Genomic DNA, 20,284 nt, shown 5'->3' with positions numbered 1-20,284 from the left:
AAAAAAAAGCACCAAGAATACAAACGTATATAAAGCACAGTCCCTGCCCTTAAAGAGCTCACAGTCTGTTGGGAGCAGCAGATGCAAAACAAGGAACTCAGGCTAAGGCTCTCTTTCTGCCCCTCTGGGCCCCTTCTCCATGTTCTTCAGGCCCCCTCTTCCTCTTCCTACTAAATGTGGGTGTTTCAAGGGGATAGATTCTGGGCCTATTTTTCTTCTTGTTTTCTGCTTTCCCCAGAACTTCTTAAACACTGCCCTGGTTTTTACTACCTCCTTCAAGATGCAACTCTTAAGTTTTCATGGTTATCCCCAGTCTCCCGAGCACCAGGCCTTTATATCCAACTGTCTACTGTCCCATTTCCATTTGGATGCTCCAGCGACCCTCAAACTCAGCACGTCCCAAATTGCACGTATCATCTCTGCCATGCCACATGACTTATTCATACCTCCGTATTCTCCATCTGTGTGACTAGCTTTTAATGTGATCCCCTACTTGTCCAAGACAAAATCTTGGCAGTATATGCATAACCCTTTTAGGGGGGCAGCCACTTCTTAGCTCAAGCCAGTGCTTCCCATGTAGAAATGTGAGCTCAGTGCTGTAAGCTCGTTTAGTATATCAAGAGATACATAGAATCCTTTTTGGTATTATCATCCAGTTTGAGAACATTTGCAACAAATTCTAATTCTTTTAAAATACCAAGTGAGTCAAGCCAAAGATATCTGTGGTTGCACAACCTGATGAAAGTAATTAATGTCGCTGGTTCGTACATGTAAAGTGTTGGCACGGCAATCATTTTGTTACATATATTTTTACCACAATTTTTTTAAAAAGTTATGAGTGGGCTGTGTTTGGCTCTGACTTAGGAATGAGTTAAGGAAGAGGTCCCAAAGAGGTACTGAGAAGAACTGGTTAGATTATAGGAAAGAAATTTTCTCTGAGGTCAAAAGAGGAGAGAATTTCAAGAAGAAAATGGATGTCAGTGATGAAAACCACAGAGAGGACAAATTAGACTGAAGGGTCCCTTGGGGTGGGAAATTGCTGGGGAACTTTGCCAGAGTATAGAGAGGGGCTTGAAAGCTGGATTGCCATAAAGCAGGGAGTAATTTGAGGTGAGGAAACCCAGGCAGTGTCATATAAACTAATATTTCACATGCTTCACTATGAAGGGAAGGAGAGAGTAAAGATGGTAACTAAAAAAGAACCCAGGATTAGAGAACGTTGTTCTTTTAAACATAGCTTAATAAATGGGTTTGTAATGGAGTTGAAAAGAACAATTAACACACACTGTAATTTCTTTATTTTGTTTATAACTACTCTGGCCTTCCTTCCAAGTCCTCACCTGCTGATTAGCAGGGAAACAACAACAACAACAAAGTAAATATCGGAATCTGTTTAGAAATTTGTCTGATCCAGTAACTAAATAGTTCCCTTACGTGGTATTCAAACACTTGTATAAAAATATTTAGTCTCCCACATAGCATCCTCTGTCCCTGTGTCTATACCTAGATGACATCTGGGTATATGGGAGGAGGCTGATTTGCTAAGAATGAGGAACAGGGGTAGAATAAACAACTTCAGGGAAAGGCTGAAAGTTTGAGTAGTCCCTTGGAAAGTAGGAGATGGGGGTGGCCAGGGAGAAGTGAAAATAGCAGGGCAGAGGATCCATCTAAATCTGGGTTGGAGCTCTGGTGGCATAGTGGTTAAGAGCTTGGCTACTAACCAAAAAGCTGGCAGTTCAAATTCACCAGCTGCTCCTTGGAAACCCTATGGGACAGTTCTACTCTGTTCTATAGGGTCAGTTATGAGTCAGAATCGACTCGACCACAAAGGGTTTGGTTTGGGTTTTTCAATGGCTGGGCACCACAGGTAAGAGGTAGGGTTAAAGAAGACAAGAGGCCAGATTGATTCACAGCAGAGAATTTTGGGGGCAAATATGAAAGAAAGCCAAGGGATCAAGGAAAAGTGTTAAAGATAAAGGACTTGATATCCAAAGAGCATAAGATAGGATCTCCCCAAAGAGAACTAGTAGATTTTTTAGAGGTATCCAGTCTGAAAGACTGGTCCTTCTCTAACTTACTGCCATCTTATTTCCTAGGAAGTAAGGTGCGAGTCTCCAAAGTGGGCTGGACAGAAAATGCTACTGAGCACAGGGAGGTAGCCATCCGCTGCAGCCTGGAGAGTTCAGGCAGCTCGGCCTCCCTCTTCTCAGTCATGTGGTACTGGTACGGAGAAAATTCTGAGAGTAAAATGCTGGTGCATCTGCAGCATGATGGCTTGCTGGAGTATGGTGAAGAGGGGCTCAGTAAGCACCTGCACTGTTACCGGTCCTCCCCTACGGACTTTGTCCTAAAGCTCCACCGGGTGGAGATGAAAGATGCTGGAACGTACTGGTGCAAGGTGGCAGAATGGCAGCTACATGGAAACCCAAGCAAGTGGGTCAGTCAAGCGTCGGATGAGTCACAGCCCATGGTGCTCAAGGTGCTGCGTTCAGGTAACTAGGGGCTAACCTGCCACCTGGCTCACTGGTCAGGAGACCCTTCGGCTCCCCTCATATGCTTTCCCTCTTAGCTATCTTCTAATCCTTCTGCAGGTTGAAGACAATTTCAAGACTCTCTAAGGAAGATGACTTTGCCATTGCTCTCAATAGTATCTCATTTGAATATTACATGAGGTTTTGGCATAGCTATTTCAATGTCAGGGTCATCTGGTTTGCTCCCGCCCTCTCCTTCCAAAGAAAAAAGCTGTCAACGTTGTATCCTTTCAGTTAACCAAATAATGTGTGAAGCAGACATCCTTATTTCTTGGCTGACCCTCTATTCTCAGAATGCTGACCTGAGGTGGGAGTTTGAATGAGGGATAAAGAGACTGCTGGGGCTACTTTACATTTTGATCTGATTGAACCAAAATCAGCTACATCTAAATGCTCCCTGAGTCCAAAAACCTTTTTCAATGAATAAGCGTCAAGCTCCTTGTCTCTGTATGTGCTAAACAAATTCCCAGGACTTTTGATGGTGATGATCATTTAGTGTACCTCCTGATTGCACCTTGAAAGGCATCAAGGAAGGAAGTGTTTCCAGATAGGACTTGTTAATAGACTTCCATTAGGAAGACAGCTACTTGTAGATCATTGGCCACAGGGTGATCCTTCTCTATATGGAAAGGTCATACTATTCGGCTGAGTGCACAACTTCAGGGGGACGTGGTACAGGAGGCTGTGAAGGAGGAGAAGGCACCCTTCCAGCCTAGCACAGTGCCAGGCATGTAATAGGCACTTATTAAGTATTTGTTAATGAAAGCAAAAATTGTTCCAGCCAAACCAGCTAAATTTTCCCTGGTGATCAATGAGTTGGTAGATGTCATAGCCAGATCATTCTCTTGGCCACTTACTTCTGGTGGGATTTAAGGAGAAGGTGAGAGATGAACTCTAAACTCAGACTTACTGTGGGAAATGACCTTTGGAGGTTCTGAGGGTACAAAAATGTATATGACAGAGTCTGCTCTATAGAGCTTAGAGTCCGGAGGGGGAGGTCAAGTCCAGTGTGATGTGGTGTTGGAAATGATTGATAAAGGTAACATAAGACACTGGCTAGCTTTAGTGAGACTCCTTAGGAAGGAAGAAAAGAGTACTGTCAAGAACTTATGGCAACTTGTCAGCTGTAGGGACAGCTTCATCTCAGGCCCAGCAATGCTTCTAGAGTGGAAGTCAAAGTTATCTGATTTGATCCCTGAGGCTTCATTGTCCTTTTCCCATGTCCATTCTTCAGCCTCCCAAGTGTCCAGGCGGAATATGTTTTTCCTCTATCAACCTTTCTTCCATTCCAACAATCATAGGAAGTCTCACACCCCTGAGCACATTCCACACGTTTTCCCACAGGAACTCATAGGCTCTGAATTGGCAGCTTTTGCAGTAGAGTAAATGGATAATAACTGTAAAAAGTATATATTCTGTATCTAAAAAGCACATCTCTGAGGCAGATGGGATACTTTGCAGCATATATATACTGTTCATCCTTATAGGATCCTTGTAAAACAGGTCAAAGATTTTAAAAAGTTGAACTCCAGAAAGAAACATTCAAAATGGAGGGTCTTTGTATTCTTCAGAATTGGAGAAGCTCATAAGCCCTGTGTTATGACCTAAGGTTGACAAATGGAGGTTTTTATTGTAACTAAAGTCAAGAATTCCCAAGTAAAGGCCTGCAGTATAGCATCTGGGTTCCCCAAACTTACTGTTCCTTTCTGGTAGTTTGGGAGGCAGTATGGAATGAAGAAAAATCCTAGGGTTTAGAGTCACACAAGCCTAGGCTCAAATTGTACCACCAACCTTGGTGGTGTAGTGGTTAAGAGCTACAGCTGCTAACCAAAAGGTTGGCAGTTCGAATCCACCAGGTGCTCTTTGGGAACAATATGGGGCAGTTCTACTCTGCTCTATAGGGTTGCTATGAGTAGGAATTGACTTAATGGCAACAGATTTATTTTTGTTTTTAACTAGCTATGAAATCATACCCTGGTTACTTAATCATAATACAAGTGCATACAATGTATCTACCAAAGCATAGTTCTTGACACATTTAAGTGTTCAACAAATGCTAACTCCTTTTCCCCTTATGCCTCCAACCGTGCTACATACACAGATACACGTATTCATCTAGGTAGCAAAGTGTTTTAACTTATTCAACAAATGACTTTTTTTTAGGTTCTGGGAATACGAAAATGCATATGGCAGAGTCTGTTCCCACAGAGCTCTGAGGCTGGAGGAGAAAGTCAACTCCAAAGCCATACATGCCATGAAAGAAGTAGTCCCAGGATGCTATGGGAACAACAAGGCAGAGCTAGTGTGAAGGGCAAGGTGGACAGGAGGTCTGAGAAGGTTCCCCAGAGGATGGGGCCTGTGAAAAGCAAGAAGTGTACTTTAGGAAAAGGAAAACCAAGCAGGACGACAGTAAGAAGTGAAACTTCGTGGTATATTCGGGGAACATCCAGTAGTTGGAAATGGCAGAAGCTGTGATCTGTGTGGTACAGTAGGAAGAGATGAGGTTAGTGAGGTGGGGAGGCTGTCTTGTGGCTTGTGTGCAAAGCTAAGGAAGGTGAACTTTAGCAGGAAAGTTATCAGGCTGCAAAAAACAAAGCAGGGAAGTGACATCCTCACATTTGCATTTTAGAAGGCTCCCACTGAGAGCAGTATTAAAGGTTTGTTGAAGGGAAGCCAGACCTGGGTGTGAAATTGATTGGGGGATCCAAATGAGACAAGATAAAATGTTGAATTAAGACAGCACCAGTGAGGGCTGAGAGAAGACTCAATTAAAAAAATCATACCATCGAATAGATCTTGATTCATAATGACCTACAGGACAGAGTAGAGCTGCTCCACAGGGTTTCCAAGGCTGTAATCCATGAAAGCAGACTGCCACATATTTCTCCAGTGGAGCAGCTGGTGGTTTCGAACTGCTGGCCTTTCGGTTAGCACCCAAACACTTAACCACTGCATCACCAGAGCTCCAGAGAGAAGAACAGGCACTAGATATTGGGAGGTGTAATCAATAGGATTTAGAGACTGTTTTTTTTTAGATGTATATGATGGAGAGTGAATGAACAAAGGAGAGAATCAAGGCTGGCTATCTAGTTTCAGGCTTAGGTGGGAAGTGAGATCATTTACCAAGCAAGGGAATGGAGAAGAAAGGCTTGGAGGGGAGATTAGTTAAATTTTGAATAAGTTGGGCTGGAAGTTGAGCTTGGGATGCCTGTCAGTTAACCAGAGGTATCTTTCCAGTAGACATCTGGATTTCCAAATGGTATATATCTGCCCCAGGGTTGTAGACTAGGAGTCATCAACATATAGCCAATAATTCAAAAGAGGTCATCCAGGAAATGTAGACTGAGAGGAACAGAGGCCCGAGGATGGACCCTGAGATACATTGCTATTTATCAGGAGAGTGGACAAGAAGAGCCTGGGCGGGAAACTGCAAAGAGTGGCCGAGAGGTAGTCAGAGAACCAGGGTTTGGTGGTATGGCAGAAACCAAAGACAGAGAGAGTATCAATAGTGAAGGGAGAATCAAAGACTCAAATATTGCAAAGCGGTCAAAGACGACAAGAACGAGAAAGTATTCGTTGGTTTGACAATTAGGGCAATTACAGGAATGCAATGAGAGAAGTCATATTGCAGTGGGTTGAGGAGTGAGAAAGTGATCATATCAAATATAGACTACTCTTTCAAGAGCTTCGATGTAAAGGGAAAGAGGAGAATAACTAGATGGCAGGAGGTATCAGGGAAGGTGCTTTGGTTTTGCCTTGTTCTATTTTGGTTTCAAGATGGTAGGGACTTTGAGCACATTCACATGGCAGAGGGGGAAAGAGCCATTGGAGAGGAAGAAGATGAAGTGCAGATGAGAACAGATATGACTGATAGACCAATATTTTGCCAGGAATGTGCTACCCCTTACTGGAATGCTCATCAATGCCATCTTTAACCGGTTAATACCTACAAATCCTTCACCTACCAACTTAACTGCTACTTCCTCAGTGACTGACCTTATTCCCTTAGTCATCACACCTACAATAACCTGTTTAACACTGATCACCACTGCTAGTCTAGACACTCTGAGAAGGCCAAGACTATGAGTGTCTTGTTCCCAGCGCTCGCATAGGGCCTGGCACACAGAAGATGCTCAAATATTTATTGAATTGCAGTGTAATTACATTCCCAGTGAGTAGCCGTTCTATATATTGACAAAAGCCAGTTGAAATATACAACAATTCTCACTTCTCAAATGGTTTTCCACCATGTCTATTTGGCTATCTCAGGTTGGGTTAATATTAGGACCACATAACAGTACTGAGGAGCACATGGTTCGTGTGAAGGCAGAAAAGTTAAGAGGCATTTCCTTGGGGGGAGGGGGGATTGGACCTTGCATTTCCTTCTCCATCTTACTTCCTTACCAATGTCTAAGCCAGAGCAGTGGCTACAGCTGCCTGAGTCTTTTTACCTCACTCTCAGACCCCCAATAATTCTCTATGAGTAATTAATAGGCCAGCTTATAAGGCTATAGGGTCACTATGGGTCGGAATTGACTCGACGGGTTTTTTTGTTTGTATAAGGCTTTCTGGTGACTGGATTAGTTATAGTAGTGTGGTATTCGTTACAATAGCCCAGTATTATCTGGGTAAGGATCTACTTAGAAAGTGGGTCATTAAAGGAGATGTGTGCCCCTACCACCCTGAAGTTTCTGGAGAGACCATGCTATTCATTGACGCCTCCTCAGTGCCTCAAACGAGGCATGGCATAAAAAAAAAAAAAAAAAAAAAGCACTCAACAAATATTTGATGAAAGAATGAGCAATGAGGTACACGTTTTTTGGGATGCACTTTTATCGGGCCGCCTGATCCTACTTCATCTTTTGGCAGGAGACAACTCTCCCACACGGCCATGTGTGGCATAGGTCGGTTGCCCAAATTTTGCATTTGGCAGGGGCTGGTGGGTAGCCTCCTTGTTATCCTGTACCTCTCTTCTGAAGTCTGCTGCTTATAAATATTTCCAAGGTAATATAATAATAAACGAGTGCTCCTCAAGATGTGTTTGGCTGTGAGTGGAAGCAAGTTATAAACCAAACCTCTTGATAAAGTGTTCTCATTACATTTTTGGCTCTATTTTGCAGGCCTTGTACTTTGAGCATTGGGCGCCTACTTGGATTGAATCAAAATGCCAAACTGTAATAGTTTTGAATGTCACTGATTCTAATCCAGATTTGGGTGAGAGGCAGATGGAGGGAAATGGCGATCGTGAGATCCAGAGCAAACACTGCCCTCCCAAGAGGGGTCATTTAGAAGCACTGGAGCTGACAGTTTGTGAGTTGTTGGCCAAATCAGCACTGTGAAGAGTGCATTTTGCCTTCCTTTGATAGCAGAGTGCTCTAGAGTGGAGCAGCCTCCCCCGCATTAAGATCATCAAGCTCTCTGGCAGTCCCTTCATGGGAAGGTTAGAGTCTCAGAGGCACAAAAGCTAAGCACTAGATTTCTTTCCACCGCCTATGTGCTGCTGTCATCTCCCCATCATCACACTACCATTCTACAAACTGTGAAATCTGGGTGCCATAGACTCTCACTTCATATTCCTCTGTCTCCCATGACTGGAAAATGATGCCAGAACCTTCTCATTTGACTAATTACTTAGCTGGCTGAAGGTCACCCAGTACTTGGTACAGAGCGATCAGAAATCTAGAGACTTGGTCTGTGAAGAAGATGGCCAAACCTGTGACCCCTGCATGAGGAATCAACAGCTTCTGACTCTGTTTTCTACCTGGTCTCTTGGGAGAAGGTTGCCTGTGATCTTCCTAGCTTTCTCAGCAATGTTCTAGCTAATATTTATTGCTTGCACACTCAACAAATGCACTGGGTACTACGCGAAATACTTTATTATGCATTATCTCATCATGACTCTAGAAATTATTATTCTCCCCATTTTGTCAATGAGAAAATTAAGCATTGCAGAGAATAAGTAACTTGTCCAATGCCAATAATAGTAAATTGAGGAGCCAGGATTTGAACCCAGCTCTCTGAGCTGTAGTAGGTGCTCATTCATTCCTTATTGCCTGAGTGACCCCAAGGCCATTGCTCTTGATTGTTGGTCTCTATGGATCCACTCTCTTTCAGCATTATAGTCTCCCTGGGTGGTGCAAATGGTTAACATGCTCGGCTGCTAACCAAAACGTTGGAGCTTTGAGTCCACAGAGAGATGCCTCAAAAGAAAGTCCTGGTGATTGACTTCCAAAAAATGAGCCATTGAAAATCCTGTGGAGCACAGTTCTCCTCTGACACACATGGGGCCGCCGTGAGTCAGAGCTGACTCGACCGCAACTGGTTGGTTCTAAAGTACATGCCTTCAAATGTATTCAGATAAGACCTGGGAGAACTGTGGTACTCAGGCAAGGCCGTTTGGGGGAGGATTCAGGCAGTATGTGGAGAGGGGATGATAAAGAATTCAGCAATCTAGCCTTTTCATTGTTCACCTTTTCAAAAACAAAAACCAACTTTAGGATGAAGGATACAAATGAGACCAGAGAACACCCAGACAACAAACCCCTGTCGTTTTTTGTCAGCCCCTTTCAGAGGTGCCAGCCTAATGTTCGGTGATGATCTTTATTTTGTGTAACATGACAGAAGCCACCCCTGGGTTCCAGTGTGGAATTCACTCCTTCAATTCATTCATTCATCAGTCTCCATTGAGGTTCTAGCCCACGCAGAGGGACCTCGGATGAAAGGCCTGGTGATCTACTTTGGAAAAATGAGTCATTGAAAACCCTATGGAGCACAGTTCTGCCCTGACACACATGAGGTTGCCATGAGTCGGAATTGATGTTAACGGGTTTTTATGTTAGCATCTGAGTTTTCAGAATAACTTGATTGCAAATATCCTGCCATCAATAAATGCAGTTGGAAGATTACATGTAATCGTTGGTGTCCCTTTATGTGCACATCTTTCTGCATCAAGAGATTTTAACCACAGTCCTGTAGCTCAGGACACTATTTCCTGGAACCTATGGTGCATGGAGTCTTCCACCTTTGCACTCTTCTGGGTGTGTGTGGCCAGGAACCATGTTGGGGTTGCTTGTGTGAGCTCCATGTGTCTGTCTGCTGATCGTACTTCCCAGCGGACTGCAGCTGCTGGAGGATCCTGGTCCTCAGCCGGCCTTTATATAGCATCTTCTGCCCATGTGGCTGCAGTCTGTCCAATTCAATTCAGATCAGCAAAAGTTATGAAGCACACGTGCTAGGCACTGTGGGAGACAGAGAAACAAACGGCCCTATCAAGCATAGGAAACCCTGGTGGCGTAGTGGTTAAGTACTATGGCTGTTAACCAAAAGGTCAGTAGTTCAAGTCTACCAGGAGCTCCTTGGGAACTCTATGGGGCAGTTCTACTCTGTCCTACAGGGTTGCTATGGGTTGGAATCGACTCGATGGCAACAATTTTTGGTTTTATCAGGCATAGGCAAGTAACTATAATGAAACAAAGGCAGTGGCTAAACGGAAGGCAAAGGTCTAAATAAAGGGCTGTGTGAGAAGGAAGTGGAAGAGAAGAACTGGGCCTGAGGTGAGGGAGGAAGACCTTGGGGAGGAAGTGTGATCTGAGCTAGGTCCGAAAGGCCCCGGAGGATTAGGGTGCTGGCAGCAGTAAGAACAGCACAGAAAAGGCACAGAGTGGAGGGTGCCTGGGGAATAGATCGATTTGGAGAGGCAGGCTTGGGTAGAGACAGGAAGGTGCCCCACTTTAGGTACAACTGTATTATCAGGGCAGTGCAGTGTGTTTTTTGGCTTTTCTTTTCATTCTTCCTTTTTAGAAATAGCAGTGGGAATCACTCAGTTAAAAATTCAGGACCAGCAACGTGGTTCAGAACGGGGGTTGAATTATAGATATCTTTTCTGAGGAAAGAAGATTAAAGGAGAGGGTTTTTTTTTTTTTTTTTTTTTTGGTTTGGTTTTCCTTCCTGGCTATTAGTTTTAAGTAGGTCATTGGAACCTCCAGTGGTTGGAAATTGCTGGGCACGAGGGAGGGCATGTTAGAAAGCACCATTGCTGGTACCAGAAAGTTCTTTTCTCCCAGCACTATTTCCTTTGCTCCCTTCATATGATCGAAGGGGCTTGCTGCTATTTGACCCCACTTTATTTTTTTAGTCTTTTACGTATATTTGCTTGTAGCAGTAAATCCCAGAATGTTTATAGTTGATCGTTACAAATAAATTGGAAGCTAATCCTTGTCAGTCTCTTTTATTTTTCTCTTTTTCGTTGCAGAGGCCACATTTCCTTCCAGGATCTGCTCTTCGGTACCTTTACTCTACTTCCTGTTCATCTACCCCTTCGTCATGTTCATTCTTCTGCTCCTTTGCCTCCTCTGCTTATACTCCAAGGCCAGGAAGTTAGCAACACTGAGTTCAAATGCACGGAAAGAAAAGGCTCTCTGGGTGGACTTGAAAGGGGCTGGAGACAGGACCAGGAACAACAGAAATGAAGAGGAAGATGGAGAGGAAGACAACTGAATCCTGGAAGAAACCCAAGGCCTGATGGAAAAGAGTGTAGACTTTTGGACTGAGTGACCAGGCCATGAATGAATCTAGTTCTTTTCTTTACTGTGTCTGCAGCTTTAGGCAAGTTACCTGAGTGTTAGAGGGAACATTTACTGAGCACTTATGGGTGCCAAAAAAAAAAACCCAAACCCGTTGCTGTCAAGTAGATTCCAACTCAAAGCGACCCTATAGGACGGAATAGAACTGCCCCATAGAGTTTCCAAGGAGTGCCTGGTGAATTTGAACTGCCAACCTTTTGGTTAGCACCTGTAGCACTTAACCACTCTACCACCAGGGTTTCCTTCTGGGTGCCAGACCCTCTTAATCGTGTCTTTGTGTATGATCTCATCTACCCCCTTTTTTTTTTTTTAACCCTTGCATCCCCCACCCCCCATCATGAGCTAGATAGTAACAGTATCTCGTATTACTTTGCCACACCTCGTGGAGGTTCACATTTCTCATCCGGAAGAGGTGAGGTACCTCTCTCACGTAGTGGTGTGAAGATTAAATGAGATCTTAGAGGTGAGGCCCTGGATGGGTTCCCTTCTTCTCTCCTCTCTTGTGCCCCTGTTTCCTCTGGAAACCCTGTGAGTGGTCCTGTCACACAGGCTCTAGGTAATCTTTTTCCTCTGGATAAGAGGCGTAGGAAAGGACCTGATGTCAGCAAGGCAAAAGGAATTGGGAATATGCTCCTATTTACATCAGTTCAGCTTCCCCAACACGAATGCACCTTCCTATGGGAAAATGGCAGAGCTGAGTAGTTGCCACAGAGATGGTACAGCTCACAAAGCCTAAAATATTTACGATGTGGCCCTTTGCAGAAAAGCTTTGTTATTCTCTGCTCTATTTTAATGGTTAACATTCTGTCTGTCTTAGCTTCCGGGCGGAGGGGGTTGGGGGACAGTGGGGAAGAAGGCAGAATTCCATTTTCTTCCCCCATCCCATCTACAAACGCTCACTCAAGATTGGGCTCTGCACAGTAGGTGCTTAATCAACATTGGTTCTTTGACAAAACAATAAAACATTTTGTAGCCTGAGTTTTTTGGTTCTATAAGACTTATTAAATCAGTGCTGAAGGAAACCTTTTTTTTTTTTTTTTCGTTTCATGCCATACTGTTCTAGCTGGCCCTCCAAGGTTGCATATCTTCCTTTTGTCCCCCCACCAAAAAGTCCATCCGCTTCCTGTTTCTTCTCAGTACTAATTGCCATCCAATCGATACTGACTCACGCTGACCCCGTGTGCGTCAGAGTAGAAGCGGTGCTTGATAGGGCTCTCGATGGCTGATTTTTCAGAAGTAACTCATCAGGACTTTCTTCCGAGGCATCTACGGGTTGACTCAAATCTCCAACTTTTCAGTTAGCAACTGAGCATGTTAACTGTTTGCACCATCCAGGGACTCCCTCCTGGTTCTTAGCCGATGCATTAGTTTCTTTGACCTGCCAACGCTGAGTAGCAGGAAAGGTAGTTACTGGGGAGAGGAGAAGTTAACAGTGCCAACACTTTCCTATTCCAGCAGGGGCTAGGGGTTCCAAGGGAGCCAATGGGTCAAGTCTGGTTCTTCAGCGTCCCCTCTTCTCAGCCAGGAAGTCCAAGAAGTCATCATCATCATGGCTTAAGGCTTTCAACAACTTGCCCCCCCAGGGGGATGATTGTCCCCATTGGGCTTAAGGCCCCCTCACTTTTGTTTCCAAAGCTGCTCAGGCCCTGTTGTAGCCAGAATTGTAAATCAATCGGTGCTACCTAACAGACTTGAGAAAACACATCTGTTTGTTGTCTATGTGACCAGCAGGATTGCTTTAACACTAGGTAATTTGCATTTCCAAAGAGAACAATTTATTTTTAATTATTTTATCAGGCACACACGTCCTCTCCAAACATAATTAGTTCCTTTGCAAGGGGATTATTGGTGGCTATAAGAACTCCCACTATAGACCTACTGGTTCCTTAAATTCATCTCCCTTTACAGCCTCATCTGAAACGCCAAATGTTTCTTAAACATGTCAACACATTTGTTTCTGCTCTCCCATGTAAAGGGGCAGACAACAAAGCTAAAATTAAGACTTCTTAAGAAAATATGATGGCCCTTCTTATCGCATTTTTTTTTTTTTTTTTTTTAGAAAACTCTATTTTAATTGGGATTTTGAAGAGGAAGGGAAACAGAACTGGCATCCTTGCCAAAGAATCATAGATTCTGGTGCTGCCCTCTGCCTGGAGTACCCTTTCCCCGAAGCCCTCACACCTCTTGTAACCTGGATCCCACGTTTCTGCTCTTAGCTCAAACACCACTTCTTTATGTTTGAATCCAGGAGAGATTGCACAGAGGAGACACTCAAATATGGAGATGCTCCAGTCAGAGCAAAGCACGGAAATTATTTCCCAGTGAGCTTCTCCTGAGGGCCAAGCACTGTGATAGGTGCGAGGACTCCAGTGGTGACTTGAGCAGACAGAACCCCAATCCCTTGGGATTATAACCTGGCTTGTTCTGGATGCTCTGCTTTCATTAATGGAATTTAGAGAACATTAGATTTTCTAAGCAGCCACATCACACTATTTGGCCCATAGTGAGTTTTCAGGCAACTAAAACCCCTAAAGTCTTATTTTTTCCTTTTTTGAACTTCCAGAATCAAATTTATTGCAATACAATTCAATGGACATTTTACATGAAACCACCCTTCTCTCCAATTACATACTTGTTCATTTCACATTTTGAACCTTAATGGAGAGTTGTACTTTCGTTGATTTCAGCTTTTCCATTCTATCTCGCCACCTAGTTTACTTTCAGCATCTTTTGTTATAAATCCACTTTGGCAACAGGATAAACCTCTATTTCAAGGTATCTAGGAAGCTTTTTTTTTTGCAAGCCAGAAGTCCAAATTCAAAGTGAAAATTTTTCTCTCTGTGTTGGCTCAGGGGGAAGATCCTTGTCATTAAGCTTCCCGGGTCAAGGAGCTTCTCAGCGCAAAGAATGGGTCCAAAGAATGCACTATCCTCCTGGCACTTGTTTCTTGGTGATATGAGGTCCCCATGTCTATCTGTTCATTTTCTCTTTTATAGCTCAAAAGAGATTGGTTTAAAACAACCTAATCTTGTAGACTGAGTCATGCCTCATTCATATAACTGCCACTAATCCCAACTCATTAACATCATAGAGGTAGGATTTATAACACAAAATCACATCAGATGACAAAATGGCGGACAATCACACAACACTGGGAATCATGGCCTAGCCAAGTTGACAGATATTTTGGGGAGACACAATTTAATCCATGACACAGGGATTGGCAAACTATGGTCTATGGGTGAAATCCAACCTACCACCTGTTTTTGTAGATAACAGTTTTATTGAAACATAGCGTGCCCACTGGCTTACATATTGTCTATGGCTGCTTTCTCAATAAAGGGGCAGAGTTGAGTAGTCACAGAGACTGTATGGCTCACAAAGCCTAAAACATTTACTATGTGACTCTTGACAGGAAAACTTTGCTACTCCCTGTTTTTTTTTTCTCTGTTTAAGTGGTTAAAGTTCTCTCTGTCTTAGCTATCTATTATGTTCCTGGAAAACATGATCTGATCTGACCTATCATATCTGAATCTGTTGTATCTGATTTAATAAACAGCCTTAGGCTCTCAAGATTGGTGTCTTGTCAAACAATTCTGATGTTTGAATCCTCTCAACCACAGTTCTACCAGAGATGGGAAACTAATCCCCTTTGGGGTAGTCCATTCCATTGTATTGAGTATCTGCTCTGTACAAGATGAGTTGACACAGAGTTGAATAAGGCGTGGTCTTTCATTATTTTTAGTTTGTGAAGACATGTACAGAGATAACTGATTTGTGGCAAAAGATGAATGCAGTGGTAGAAAGTGACGTGTCATAAAAACTCCCTATAATTGTACGGAATTTGTTCATCATCTCAGAGTATCATGGCATCACTGTGGAAAAGAGATTGTTATCCTTGTTTTACAGGTGGCAACCAAAGCTCAGAGAGTGAGGGATTTATCCAGGATCACCAGCCCATATGCAGAAGAGAAGCAGGTAGGTCCTCTGATAGCAAGTCCTGGGCTTTTTCCATAATAAACACTGTAATGGATTGAATTGTGTCCCCCAAAAATATGTGTTGGAAATCCTAAACTCTATGCCTGTGGCCATAATCCCATATGAATGGGCTGCCTTTGTTATGTTAATGAGGCAGAATTACTGTAAGGCGTATCTTGAGTTAATCTCTTTTGAGATATAAAAGAAATTAAACAAGTAAGCTAGGAAGCAGAGATGGGGGAAGCAAAATGCCAAGCCACATGAAGATCGCCCAGGATCATAAGCTCAAAGAGACAAGGACCTTCCTCTAATGATAAATAAAGCCTTCCACTAGAGCTGGTACCCTGAATTTGGACTTCTAGACTCCTAAACTGTGAGAAAATAAATTTCTGTTTGATTAAGCCACCCATTTGTGATATTTCTGCTATAGCAGCACTGGATAACTAAGAATTTTGTGCCAGAAGAGTATGATGCTGCTCTAACAGACACCCAAAATGTGGAAGTAGTTTTGGAATTGGGTTATAGGTAGAGGCTGAGTTTTAAGGTGTCTCATAGGAAAAGCCTAGATTACCTTGAAGAGACTGTTGGTAGAATTATAAACATCAAAGGCGATTCTAGTAAAGGATCAGAAGGAAGTGAAGAGAGCTATAGAGAAAGTCTCTGTCATCTTAGAGAATACATATGGTGCCAGCAACAGAATGTTGCTAGAAATGTGAATCTTAAATGTGCTTCTGATGAGACTTTAAAAGAAAATGATTAGACAATGGAGGAAGAGCAATGCTTTTTATGCAGTGGCAAAGAACTTGTCTGAATTATGTTCAGGTGTGGCCTCCTAGGTTTCAAAGAGTCAGATCTTCACCAACTCGGTTCTGGAGTGTGGGACTGCTATTAAGGTGTGCCAGGGGGGTGGGGCCGCTTCCCACAGCTGAGGAGGAGGGGCTGCCATCTTCAAAGGCCAAAAGAACCGGGATTGCGGGGGAGGGGGCAATAGGGTGGGATCGACACTTAGAAGGTCTAGGAGAATGGGGCCACCTAAAGCTGAGAGAGCAGAGTTACCATCCCAGAAGACCTGGAAGGCGGAGCTGAAGCCCGGGGCCACGGGCCTCTGACCAAAATCCAGAGGACATGGACAACTACCAGAGTCTGGAGGGTGAGGCCATTGCCCAGATCATCCCAAGGAACAGAGGATTATTTTCAAGACTTGGGAGCTAATGTAAATTTTTCTTCTGGGTTTTGTACTTGGTTGGAACCTGTTGTCCCTTCTTTCCCTCCAGTTTCTCCTATTTGTAATGGAAATGTCTACTTTATGCCTATTCCACCATTGTACTTTGGAAACAAGCAATTAACTTGTAGTCTAGATTTCACAGATGAAGAGGAATTTTGCCCCAGGGGGAAATATGCTTTGATTTAGATGACTCAGAAGATGAGATTTTGGTCTTGAAGCTGCTTTAAGACTTTTGGGATGATGTGATGGGGTGAATGTGTTTTACACGTGTGAAGGACATGGATTTTCGGGAGCTGAAGGGTAGAATATTATGGATTTAATTGTGTATCCCAAAAATTTGTGTTGTAAATTTCAACTTCTATGCCTGTGGCTATAATTCCAATTGAATGGGTTGTCTTTGTTATGTTAATGAGGCAGGATTATTGTAGGGTGTATCTTGGGTCAATGTCTTTTGAGATATAAAAGAAATTAAACAAGCAAGCTAGGAAGCAGTGATAGGGGAAGTGAAATGCCAAGCCACATGAAGATCGCCCAGAAGCATAAGCTCAAAGAGACAAGATCCTCCCTCTAGAGCTGACAGAGAAAGAAAGCCTTCCCCTACAGCTAGCACCCTGAGTTTGGACTTCTAGCCTCCTAAACTGTGAGAAAATAGATTTCTGTTTGTTTAAGCCACCCATTTGTGGTATTTCTGTTATAGCAGCACTAGATAACTAAGACAAATACTGTGATCAATTCCATTGCCATGGGGGAAATCTGGCCATAATAATACCTATGTCACGTGCTTGTTATGATATCAAATCAGATATTTATGTGGGAATAACTGAAACCATTCAAGTGGCAGCTGGATGCCAGTGTAATCTAAGTTTTTCCATGCCTTCCTGGTCTGTACATATACATGAAATTAAATTGACAGTAATAATCCAAATTTGACAGACAATTTTGCCCTAGGCTGCTTACACAGGATCTTGGCCATTTATAAATTGTCTTTCAAATATTTCTGGTGATTCCTCAGGATTCTGGGAATTCACATGAGCTCACTAACAAGCCCACTCCCTCTGCTGTGGTTCCTGGCTCTTCTGTTTGGCTCTGCAGGCTCACAGAGCAGCTGGGATGCCAGAGCACATAAGATGCCAAGCAGGACGGTGCCCAGTGGTAAGCAAGGAAAAGTGCCTCACTCTCATTTTGTCTTTGCATTACACTCTGTTATAGGGCTATGAATCCAAGATCGCTTGTGCATTTGTGTCTCTAAAGACTCCCTTGTGAAAACAGTCCCATCCTCTTTTTCTTCTGCCCAATATCTGTTTTCTCCACTGGGTTCAGATACCAGCCAGCCTGGGACCAGGCTGGGAGACCAACATCATCCCATCCTCTCCATTCCTCTTATCTGCTCCAGGTACCTCTACGCTAACCTGTTAACCACAGACCCCCTTTGCCTCCTGAGGGTAGGTCATGTACCTTGTGTTTATGGAGAGGCCCTACCACTTCTCAGACATGGCCCTGTAGGCTCAGCTGGGAATTCTGTTACATTGGTTTTTAATTTTTACCCCTAGTGCAGTAATGTGCTATGGGCATTTGGAAACCAGAGACAATGTCACAAAGGAAATGTCATTTGAACTGGGATTTGAAAGTTGGAAATATTTTGACAGGAAAGATGGAGAAAACAGCAGTCTAGACAGAGGACGCCCCATGAAAACCACAGTGCAGGGAACCAACTTTGGCTTGATTTAAGTGTCAGATCTATGGAGGGGAGCAATGGGAGTTAAGTCTGGAAAGGTAGTTAGAGCTAGTCTGCTTGAGGGGGGCAGGAGAACAGATCTTTTCACTTTGGTGGACAATGGTGAGTCATGGAACGTTACTTAATAAGGAAGGAACAGCTGTGGTTTGGGAGAATTGAAAAAGCAGCAGCGGAAATGATGGCTGGGGGTTGGGATGAGGGCTGTGGTGGTACTAAGGCAAGGCAGGGCAGCTGGCTGGCTGTGAAACTAACTTCCCTTCTTAATTTGGAGAGTGGAGATAATCCCAATTTTTTTTGAGGGTTTTGAGGATTGAGCAAGATTATCAGAAAGTTTTAAAGATTGTATCACACTCATTGTTGTTGTTAGTTGCTGTTGAGTCAATTCCAACTCATGACAACCCTAGGTGTGCAGAATAGAACTGCTCCATAGGGTTTTTAAGGCTGTGACCTTTTGGAAGCAGATTGCCAGGCCTTACTTCCAAGGTGCCGCTGAGTGAGTTTGAACTGCCAACCCTTCAGTCAGTAGTCCTGTGCTTAACCATTTGCACCGCCAAGGGACCTATCCAACTCAAAGAGGTAGCTAATGTATACCTGTTAAACGCAATGATACGGGTTATAAATTTCCTCTTTTGTGTTCAGTCGGTATTTGTTAACCTACTTTTCTACCCATGAATGTAGAGATAAGAGTTACATCCTTTCACTGTCTTAACTGACTGTCAAAGATTGAATTGTGTCCCCCAAAAGCATCTGTCAACTTGGCTAGACCGTGATTCCCAGTATTGTGTGATTGTCCACCATTTGTCATCTGATGTGATTTTCCTACTTTTTGTAAATCCCCTCTATGATGTTAATGAGATGGGATTAGTGGCAGTTATGTTGATGAGGCAGAACTCAATCTACAAGATTAAGTTGTGTCTTAATCCAGTCTCTTTTTGAGGTATAAAAGAAAGAAGCAAGCAAAGAGATGTGGGGACCTCATACCACCAAGAAAGTAGTGCAGAAGAGTACGTCCTTTGGACCAGGGATTCCTGCACTGAGAAACTCCTAGACCAGGGGAAAATTGATGACAAAGACTCTCCCCCAGAGCCAATGGAGAAAGCCTTCCCCTGGAGCTGGCATCCTGAATTCAGACTTCTAGCCTCCTAAACTTTGAAAGAATAATTTTCTCTTCGTTAAAGCCATCTACTTGTGGTATTTCTATTTTAGCAGCACTTTTAGATAACTAAGACACTGGCTTTCTGTTTACCTTATCTTTTTGATATTGCTTGTAAATTTAATTTACTTTTTAGAAATTTGAAGTCCCACCATGCTGCCTCTGAATCCAAGGCTCCTCCTGGACCAGCTCTGACAGCCAAATAAAGATGCTTTGACTAAACCCCAAACCAAACCCACTGCCACTGAGTTGATTCCTGCTCAAAGCGACCCTATAGGACACAGTAGAACTGCCCCATACAGTTTCCAAGGCATAAATCTTTACAGAAGCAGACTGCCACGTCTCTCTTCTGCAGAACAGCTGGTGGGTTTGAACTGCTGACCTTTGGCTAGAAGCTGAGTGCTTTAACCACTATGCCACCAAGGCTCGTGTTTTGACTAGTATAGTTTTTACACTGAACTATTTGCTAAGATGAAAGACATTAGTTAAAGACAGTGATTAATACATTCTTAAGTTATAAATAGCAAGTATATGAAAATCCCAATTTATTACTGCTTTAAGGGTGTTTTCATAGTGGTGGAGGGTTGAGAGTGTGTGTTTCAATTTTAAGTTGCCTTTTTCAATAATATGATCCTCAGATGGACTTATGCTGGTCCCTTTCCAGTAACCTGTGCTCCAAACCAACCAAACAAACAAAAAACTCACTGCTGTCAAGCTGATTCTGACTCATGTTGACCCTGTTGGATAGAGTAGAACCGCCCCATAAGGTTTCCAAGGTTGTAAATCTTTCCAGAAACAGACTGCCACGTTTCTCCTGCCAACCACATCAAACTACTTACCGGTTTCCAAATGTATCCCTGATTTTGTGCTTGATGTTTTGGAATATCTCCTCAGTTTTCTTCCTTCCTGTGATCCTGCCCATCCCCATTGAATCATCTTAAATATTTATTTATTGCCCAGGGTTCCACATAAAACACTTACTAGGAGAAAACAACACTGTTTACTCTTTAATTTGTGTGTTCTGGACTGGATCATGTTCATGTGGAGAGTTGGGATGCAAGCCAAAGTTTCAGAAAGCTC

The 20,284-nt window shown here is 43.2% G+C and overlaps 1 protein-coding gene across 3 annotated transcripts in view; it reads left to right on the top strand.

Moving 5' to 3' along the window:
* CD101 (CD101 molecule) overlaps positions 1–19,788 on the top strand; it is a 43,353-nt gene extending 23,565 nt beyond the window's left edge. The window contains exons 8-10 of one of the 3 annotated variants that reach the window (XR_010321488.1): positions 2,097–2,492; positions 10,783–15,091; positions 17,329–19,788. Coding sequence is in view for 2 of the 3 variants with exons in the window: in XM_003409428.4 (XP_003409476.2) it covers positions 2,097–2,492; positions 10,783–11,027 (641 nt within the window). In the remaining variant the exon portion in view is untranslated. Of the gene's footprint in view, positions 1–2,096; positions 2,493–7,651; positions 10,420–10,782 lie in introns of those variants that run through there. The other 2 variants (XM_003409428.4, XM_064282371.1) reach the window with 2 other exon arrangements.
* The last annotated feature ends 496 nt before the right edge of the window (positions 19,789–20,284 follow it).

The sequence above is a fragment of the Loxodonta africana genome, chromosome 3 (assembly GCF_030014295.1).
Source record: "Loxodonta africana isolate mLoxAfr1 chromosome 3, mLoxAfr1.hap2, whole genome shotgun sequence".
NCBI lineage: Eukaryota > Metazoa > Chordata > Mammalia > Proboscidea > Elephantidae > Loxodonta > Loxodonta africana.
Note: the sequence above shows the minus strand (reverse complement) of the source record. Positions and strands in the feature narration are given on the sequence as shown.